At 40.3% G+C, this 9,459-nt stretch overlaps 1 protein-coding gene across 4 annotated transcripts; it reads left to right on the top strand.

Moving 5' to 3' along the window:
* Positions 1–242: 242 nt before the first annotated feature.
* Positions 243–8,346, top strand: LOC104457374. 4 transcript variants are annotated; one of them, XM_010072317.3, is made up of 10 exons: positions 447–839; positions 1,075–1,141; positions 2,494–2,747; positions 3,095–3,533; positions 3,835–4,482; positions 4,931–5,371; positions 6,035–6,229; positions 6,319–6,375; positions 7,781–7,843; positions 7,967–8,346. In XM_010072317.3, the coding sequence occupies exons 1-10, from the start codon at positions 727–729 to the stop codon at positions 8,048–8,050; spliced, it is 2,361 nt and encodes a 786-aa protein (XP_010070619.2). In that variant the 5' UTR covers positions 447–726; the 3' UTR covers positions 8,051–8,346. The 4 variants fall into 4 exon arrangements, with proteins under 4 accessions (XP_039155259.1, XP_039155258.1, XP_039155260.1 ...); XM_039299325.1 differs by lacking the exons at positions 447–839; positions 7,781–7,843; positions 7,967–8,346 and adding exons at positions 243–430; positions 6,822–7,770; XM_039299324.1 differs by lacking the exons at positions 7,781–7,843; positions 7,967–8,346 and adding an exon at positions 6,822–7,771 and having other exon boundaries at positions 445–839.
* The last annotated feature ends 1,113 nt before the right edge of the window (positions 8,347–9,459 follow it).

Here is a 9,459-nt window from a genome sequence, read left to right as displayed (position 1 = left end):
CCCCACCAAAAAATCATATAATTTTGCTTGAAACTAAAGTAGATTCATCTGTTGATGAAACAAAACAACAAAATCGGAAAAGGCAAGGAAACCTCCCGGACTCGACACTCCCAAAACTTACCTGTCCTCCTCCTCCTCCTCAATCGGCGCCTGTGTCTCTCTCTGTCTCTCTCTTAACCAAACATGACGCACGTCGCGTCACGTCCCCCACAAATGTTCTTCCATATATTCAGCGGGTACCACCACCACCACCTGTGGTTATCCCTTCCTCAGTTCCGACCGTGTGTTGACGTCGAGACGCTCGTGTTGCTTATATGATGCTGCTGCCGCCCGTACCTCCTAACTTTCCCCACCTGCACAGGAGTTGAATGACCATTGAGCAGGAGTTGGAGCCCGCGGTTTTCGTGGAGTCACCGACCATGGAAACTCGGTATTCCTCTGTCGTGGTCTTGATCTTCTTTGGCCTTTCTGTGGTTCTTTCCCCTTCCCGTGAAATGGGTTTTGTTCTCTTGTCGCTGTCGCGGCGGCTGTAGAGCTTCGTGTTGTGATGAAAGCCAGGGGAAGGCTTGTTGCGAGCGTGTTGTGTAGTGAGTGAAATTTGGTCGGAATGGTTGAAGGAAGCGAGTTTGATGGAGTGAATCAGTGGGGTTGAGGTCATTCTTTACGTGTTCAGTTGTCATCGTGCCAGAGACTGGATTCTTTAGCCTTCTTCTTTTTTGCTGATATATGCATAGAGAAGGAATTTTGGGGCGAGCGCTATTCGGAAAACAGAGCGACATTAGCAAGATCTGTCTCTTGGAGTCGGGTTCATTGGCAGCTAATATGGACTTAGAAATGAGGTCATACATGCATGCTATAGTGTATAATATATCTCCTGTTTCTGTTGGATGTTTAATTGAATAACTTGAAATGATTCTAGCCGTGCTTTTTCTTTGCTCCCTGCCATTTACATTCATTGGCTGTTTCCAGTTCACGAATCGGCTGCTGTTACAAGGACGCTAATTGGGTAAAGTGATTGGCCATTGGATAATAATTACTTTCTGATTTTGGTTAGTCCTTGTTTTATACTGTCAGGTATCTGGATTCTTGCAAGGGGCATCAGATACAACCCAATGCTGAAGTTGTATCGTGGTTTTCAAAGGTCCTGATTTTGACTTCTGATGTAATGGGATTTCTTTACTCAGTGATTTGTCAAGGTGCTTAATGCTGCATATCATGAAAGAATCACCTATCATAACTGTCTTGTTGCTCGAGTTTATCACAGACATATCGGACTTGGATGAACTGTCTACCATGGCTTTGCGCAAATGCCCTTATTTTGTTATTCCACAATTGCTATTGAGGAAAGCCTTATAACCGTAGGACAGTCAAGGTTTCCGTTATGCGAGTGCTAGAGTTACATACAAAGGCATAGTTTTCTCTGTTGAAAGATTAACCTAGAAAATGGCTGCATTGCTTGTATATTGTATGATGCACCTAATGCTGATGTGCTGTAGGCTTTTAATGCCTGATTATAATAAAAGTAGGAGGATACTGAAATTATTAGTCTCAGAGCAGAATCTGTGTTGTGATATGATTGGTATTGACTCTTGAAAGCACATAAATTGTGTTTCCACAACTTGCATATGTGTTTTGATTAAGGACATATCTCTGTAAAGACATCCATCTATATAGAAAAAAATCTTCTGTTTAATTTGGAGAAATTGGCCCTCAATTAAACCTTGTGTCCTTGATAAGAAGGTTCAACATAATGGTCCAAACGGAAGAACGAAGAACTGTATCAAAAATACACTTTGAAAACTTGACATGGAAAATGGAATAGCAAGTTTTCAGTTAGAATGAAAGGATTGGAGGTCATGGCAGTTGCCGTATTCCACTGATATCTCTTGTTCACTGAGCCTAGAAAAGCCACATTGCTTAAGTGCAAAATTTGTATTGCCTGTGTCCTTGTTCTTTTCTTCTCTTACAATGTGACTCATGGATGGTGTTTTACATAGTAATGGCTTGCACTTTGCTTTGATCTTATGCTTTGCTTTTGCTTTACATGCAAAGACCCCTACCCTGCTATATTGTTTTGATTTGAAATGGGGGCATGCATTCATTTAGCATATTGCTCAATCACAAGGTCTAGGTTGGCTATATATGAATTAGCACTCAGCTGCACCTACTACTAAAGCTTTTTGGTTGGGTTTCTCTTAAAATAGACATTGAGCATTATGGTGCAAAAAAGCCAAAGCTTGATACTAAAGCTTATGAAGGTTGCGCTCACTTTTTGCTGTTTTTGGTATATTAATTATAATTAGTTTAGCAATATTTGGCAGCTAAAGGACTTTTTAGGTTCTTCTTAAAACAAGGTCAACTTGAATTATATACATCTTCTTGTAGCTCGAATTTCCAGAATTTGGAGTTAATATTGCACTGTTCTTTTTCATATTTTCCCTTGGATGTCTGAAAGAATTATTGTCATGGTTCTGTTCTATCTTTGTTATGCAGGCTAAGACTGAGATGACTTCCTGTGGAGGATGTCACATTGTCATCTCACTGGATCATCTACAGGACACTGATCTCCTACCACTAATTGATGTTTTCATGGAAATCCATTCTTTTGATGTTGACACAGTTGATGTTGTTCATAACTCACCTCATCTCTTGAACTTGGAAAATCTTATTGATTTGATGCATGCAATTGGTGATAAGCTACATGCTGTTAATCTCCAGGATTCATCCCTTGGGGAGGAATTTCTAAGGTCAGTAATAATATCACTTTGAGCTTATTTCGTGTTTTGCCAGGAAATTCAGTTTATCACACCCTCCCTCTAACAAAAGAAGATAAAATGTTTCAACACTTTCTGTTTTTTTGGGTCTGTTGAAACTTGACCTTTCAATAGGTTCTATTAACAAAAGGTCCACTATAGTGCTTAAAATGACAATTAACCTCCCTCTACCACATGTGTGAGGGTTTTGTGCATTTTAGGTTAGGTTACTTTACCAAGTTTCCTAAGTGCCAGTTTTGCTATGGACTTTTCAATGACAATTAACATTTTAGCTTGTCTTTCGTTCATTTGTTCATTTTATTCTATTGCTCTCTTTGCAGCAATCTGAGCAAGAGGGAAGTTTCCTGTAAAGTCTTCAGTTTCTGGTCCCTCCAAATTCAGAAGCTCAACATTTTTGGTAGATTTACACAGTTGCATACCCTTAACCTGGATTTCTGTACGTCAGTCACTAGCTTCCACAAGGACTGTTTTTCTGGCATGCCAAATCTGATGCGTTTATCAATGTGTGAGACAAGAGTGGCTAATCTCTGGACGACAACTGCTGTGTTGTCTAAGCTTCCTTCTTTAGTGGAACTACGATTCCAGAAATGCTTATGTTGCCATGACACTGGACCGTGTGCTTCCCTCTACAGTGAAAAGGCAAATCTTCTTGTTGGTGAGGAAACTGGTTCAGTTCTACCGAACTATTCTTCCTGCAAAGCTGTACAATCTGTTTCTCATGGCAGCGCCATGCACAAAGTTCTTGATGAAGTTGAGGAAGTAAGCAGCTTACTTCCTCTCATGCATTTGTCTATAGCCAATGAATCCTGTGGCAGAAATAATGGTTCGTCTAATGGTACTGATGATAAATGTCGATCACTTTAGAAGAATGAATCTATTCGAACTATCATCTAGTACATGTTTGCGTACAAATTGAGAATAAAGCTGCACAATGGGGTAAGACGGGGGTATGCTTTACATCAATATACCTATAGGACTTTGGGAAGTGATTTATTGTTTCTGTTGTTTGTAGATGATGAAAGTGTTAGATTGTTAACAGGGTTCTTTTGGCGGATTGTAGATCAATGAGAAAGAATTGGTTTTTATGTGCGCTCAAAAGCAGAAGTCATGGAATGGTAGTGCCACATTCAAAAAGTATGTCTCGCATCATTGCTCACCTATATGCTATGAGAAATACTACAGAGAATATATGATTGTTTGTCTGCCTCGTTTGGAAGTATTGGACAACCTTCCTGTCCAGGAGGCCGACAAAGAAGTGGCAAAAAATGTCTTCTCGAGTCACTATGAGAACTTACCCTATGGGCGACAGCACAAAGAAAGTGTCATTGCAGTCCTGCATCAACGTGAAATGGGAAAAGTCAGCTTTTACCACCCAAAATCAATTAAATTAAAGCATTCAGTTTCTTCTAGGACGGGCCAACATTTTTTCTCAAGATCTCTTAGTGCAGCCAAACTTGGATCATCCGCATGGCCTCTCATACAACCAGTTTCAAAAATTGGCCGTCTTTTCAAAGAAGAAGGTATACAACTTCGACCGAGGCAGTTTGAGTACAATCCATCAGACCCTTCTCTTATGGCTTTCGGAACTTTGGGTGGCGAAATAATTATTACCAACCATGAAGGTGGAAAAATTGTTGGTTATGTCCCATCAACAGGTGTGGAAAATAGTATATTGGGTCTCTGTTGGCTCAAGAAATATCCATCCAAGGTATCTATAATACTCGATCTTAAGGAGGAGTGCATGATATAGCCTATGTATGAAATTATAAGCATTTGTTCCAACATTTGTGCAAGTTAAAAACATCAATCTGTATAAAGAAAAAAAGCAAACATATTTTGGGATGCTAGTTAACTGCTCTCTTTAAGGCTAGCATAGCACAATTCATCTGGGACATTTTCTTGAGGTAAAACATTTGAACTTGAACATGGACTTTTTCTTTACCGTTTTCATGTGCGGTCACAGCCCACTTTTGCTTAGCACTTGGCTTGCATGAACGTGTAGATATAAAACAACCTTTTGTATTGACAAGGTTGGATATTTCATCTAGCAAGAGGTTTAATATTACTTCACAGCTTCGTAGTTTCATAGTTCTCTTTTTCTTTCATCATTTGATGAAGTGTGATGACTGATGGTCTTTTGTGTTTTGGACAAGTAGCTTATTGCAGGTTCTGACAATGGGTCGTTGAAGTTGTTTGACATCAATTGTATACCACCAAAAGTTCCAGACTTCTCATTCAGTTATGATGCTGTCACTTTTGCCGATTTTGAGCAGTTGACCTCCGTACATGTCAATTCGATGGACGATAGACTTCTTGTTAGTGGCTACACAAGAAACATTGCTCTTTACGACATTGGCACTGGTCAACGCATGGAGCTGTTCAGGGATTTGCACCGTGAACCTATAAATGTTGCTAAATTTGCAAATCACTCTCCGTTCTTGTTTGCTACTTCATCATTCGACCGTGATGTCAAGATGTGGGATCTGAGAGAGACTCCGGTGCGACCTTGCTATACAGTTTCAAGCTCCAGAGAAAATGTAATGGTTTGCTTCTCCCCTGATGACCACTATCTGCTGGTCTCTGCTGTTGATAATGAGGTATTTCACATAGACATTTGTTCCATCTTTTTTGCGGTTTTTCATTTCTCAGCTGTTGACACCAATAGACATGTGGAATGGACAGAGGAATTTGGTAAAGAACAGACCAGAGCCTTCTTCTCCTATCTAATATTTCATGTAGCACACTAGACACTGAAATTCTTGAGGTTAATCATGTAAAGTCATTTTTGCATACACTTTGTCAATATTACCCTTTTGGTTAGGATTGGTCCTAATCCTCAATAGCACATTGAAGTTTTGATATGTTACACATTTGTTTGCATCAATTTGCCTCATGGAGGTGTATGATTTTTGTTGAACTTAAAAATGGCACCAGATAAGACTGTTGATTATTTAAGAAATTGCTGGCTAGCTTAAGTGATAATATATTACTCCCCTTCGCATGAGCTATGCAAACTTGCTTTCTTTGTAAATTTTATGCTTCCTTTTGTTTTGATCTTTGGCATGTTCAGGAGAATGTAGTGAACATCATGATGTTGGGTAAATTGCTGTCTTTAAAACCTCTTGAAACCCCCACTAACCCCCCTTTTCCAGCCAAAAAAAAAAATGAAATGATTGAGTAGTTATCCCTGAAGATCATGAAGTTCTGGTGTCCTTTAAATCTATAGGAAAACAGTGGAGGCTAATTGTTGACTGGTACAGGTCAAGCAGCTTTTAGCTGGTGATGGAAGGATCCAAATGAAATTTGAGATAGCTTCAACTGGAAGTGTTCATAATTACACACGTTCATATTATATGAATGGAAGGGACTATGTCATCAGTGGAAGTTGTGATGAGCATGTAGTCCGCATCTGCTGTGCCCAAACTGGAAGGCGACTGAGGGATGTCTTCTTGGAGGTATACATCAATAATTGTTATATGACTCTCCCTTGTATGAAAGGTATGCAAGGTATTGGTGTTTGTGTGTGCTAATTTATTCTTTGCAGGATGGGAACACTGGAAATTCTATGTATGTGCAGTCTTTAAGAGGCGATCCCTTTAGGGTAAGTATTCTTGTTGCATAAGCTTTGTGAGAAATCCATTAACTTGCGCATTGTTAACCTGTAGACTGTATAACCAAAAAATAAAAATTGTAGACCGAAAATGTTTCCCCATTCCTTTAAATAATAGCCATCAGTTCACCTGTATATGAGTTCTGCCACTAGTTTATGACATCCATCAATCATGGGAACATGGTTTAGCAAAGATTGAGAAACATTGTAAAAACAGTTTTGCTGACCATGTCCTTCCTCTAATATTTGCCGTAAAACTTATTTGAGAAAGTTTCATGAAACGTCTTTCACTTTCAACAATTTTTACTGAACAAAGTCCTAAGAGAAAAAGGGGAGGGGATGTTCTAGCCCCTTTTCAAGATGGTTGGACTTCTTTCTGTGTCAATAACTCCAAGAGTAACAGAAAGAGCTAACCCATGCTGATTCCTCTTGTCGAGAGTGTTGTTGATCCACTAGTCAAGATGATTTCTCTATCCAACGAGGAATCAAGTATTTGGATGACAATACTGTTGCCAATGCGGATAGGAGGCGTTTCAACGATTTTCAATGATTACAAGCCCGAATTACTACTTCTAGAAATATTCCTATATTGCTTCCATCGCCTAGTCGGTTATCTATACTAGTTGGATTGCCAAAGGAATTTGTAGGGGTTCAACTTGGAGTACATTTGGTCATTAATTTAACTACAGTGATTTTAGACTTGAAGCTGATTTTCAAGTGCCAAAATTTAGTTTGAAACTACTTGTTTCATTATTTTTATTGATTGGGGATATGGATGTTTTGTCCACTCGTATTGAGTAAATTGTACGTAGGATCATGTGCATTTGTCAGTCCCATACAAAGACAGATCATGGGGTTGACCTCTTTTGTTGAATGGGTTGATCTCCTGAGATCATAGGGTATTTTTGTACATGAGGCACAGGAAAATTCTGTATTTCTTAGGGGTTTGATTCCCTTGGAGGGCCCGAATTTCTACCTTCAATGAGGTGCAAAGGAGATTCAATCAAATGCAGGGATGCGTGTCAGATTTCTGTGAATACAGGTGTCGTCCATGAAATATACCTATTTTTGTTTAGGTTTTGGAATGCAGATTCAGTTTGACAGTGAAAAGATAGTTGCTAATTCTTATAGCTTGCTAACTTTATTGAATATGCATTCAAAAAACCAAAGTTGAAATGACTATCACTTGACAGGGTTTATCGCAGGCTATGTCCTTTGCTAGACAGAGATTTTCTTCTTCTTTTATTATTCAACCGCAGTGAAATTGGTTGCAAAGTAATATTTCCATCTTTACAACATGCACTTTGCACGTGGAGGAAACCAGATGGATCATCTTCTGGACCTGAATTACTATTTAATTTGCTTAGATGCTAATCACGTGCTTATTCCATTGCAGGACTTCCACCTCAGTGTTTTGGCAGCTCTGACGCGGTCCAGCTCAAAGTGTGAGATCATGAAGGTAATCAGAGTGCTTGCTCACAGGGCAGCCTTAGGGCTTGCTTTGCTTTAAACCACATCACTGTTGGGAAGAGAAAAAAGTACATTTTCTTTTGTAGTTAAAGTTCAGTCATCTCTTATGCAGGTCAATTTGCTTGCATCCATTGATCAAGTCAAAGATCATCCCTATAACCAAAGTGTTCGTCCTTCGTACAGTCTTGGAGGCTGACATTTAATCGTGCTTATCTGGAACCGATAAAAAGCAACAGGAGTTCCTGATAAGCATGTACAGTGAAGAATGCTTGTTGTATAGTCCTTGCTGTTGCTATGTCATTTTCAGGTGCTATTTTGTCCTCTTGTTTTTTCTCTTAACAGGGTTGACATGCTTTTAAGGTGAACTTGACATATAGTGTACATAAAATTCAGAAAGCAAGGTCCTTTTTATATGATGTGAGATGCCAACGTTACTAGCTTGGCTTGAATTATAGTGTTCCTACAACATTAATTAAGCATGAAATTCTTATATAAGTCGTTATCACTGTTGCCCCTTCTTTGAACCTTTAGCTAGAGCATGCCTTTGAAACCACTGGAATTATTCTTAGCTTTTATGATATGTTTAAGGGGATCAGTGCAGTAAAATTTAGTGTCAAGTTATCAAACTCTCATTCGATTCGTTTACAAGCTCGCACAAGACGATCATTTGAGCGACTTACTAACATCTTCTTCAAGTAAAGTTACCAATTCGTGTGTAGTCACCAATTCTAGTTCGAATTGTTTGCCAACTTTTTTTCTTTCGATACCCACCACCTTCTACAACTGAAGGATAAAGTTTTTCTAAAATTAGCGAGCAATCGCACGCACATTTCCCATTACCTTAGAAGGACTAATGTACATCCTTAATCTAGATGGATTCACTCAAAAAGTCCAGACCCCAACTCCTTTCTCTCCCTCGGTCTCTGTACTGCTACGTCAGTGCACCGCCTTCCACGGCTCGCCTTCTTCATCAAGTTGCGCTCTCTCTCTCTCTCTCTCACCAATCCACGTTGCCTTGCTCAGCCACCTTCGTCGCTTGCTCAGTTGTCAACCCTCTGCCTCCTTGTCGCCGACTGCCGACTGCCGTCTCTCTCTCTCTCTCTCTCTCTCTCTCTCTCTCTCTCTCTCAGGTTGCTCGGCCTCAGGGAACCTTATATTTGGGTAGCTTGAGGCCGGCTTATGATATGCGGTCAAGGTCTCAAATCAGAGGTCGCAACCTGTACCTTGAAAGCGGGGAGGGAAGAGCTCGATAGAGGCTCGAGAGAGGAGGAGAGAGATGCCAAGCGTAGAATGGTGGTGCTAGCTGTTAAGATTCTTGATCTGGTGTAACGGGCTGGCATGGACTGTGGCATTGGACGAGTTCCAGTCAAGAATCGGTGGCGATGTGGGAGGATCGGTTGGGCGGGGCGCCGCACAAGTTGAGCAAAGCATGAATTGCTGCTCTTGGATGATTGAAATGACGAGGGGCCTGGTTCACAATCGGAATGCAGGAGCAAGATGTGAGCGCATGACTTGGACAGTGAAGCGTTCACCGTGACTTGGAGTGGCGCAAGCACATGGGCAGATGCAAGGATGACTAGAACAGCAGTTGGCCGAAGAAAAGGC

This window comes from Eucalyptus grandis, chromosome 8 (assembly GCF_016545825.1).
Source record: "Eucalyptus grandis isolate ANBG69807.140 chromosome 8, ASM1654582v1, whole genome shotgun sequence".
Taxonomy (NCBI): domain Eukaryota; kingdom Viridiplantae; phylum Streptophyta; class Magnoliopsida; order Myrtales; family Myrtaceae; genus Eucalyptus; species Eucalyptus grandis.
Note: the sequence above shows the minus strand (reverse complement) of the source record. Positions and strands in the feature narration are given on the sequence as shown.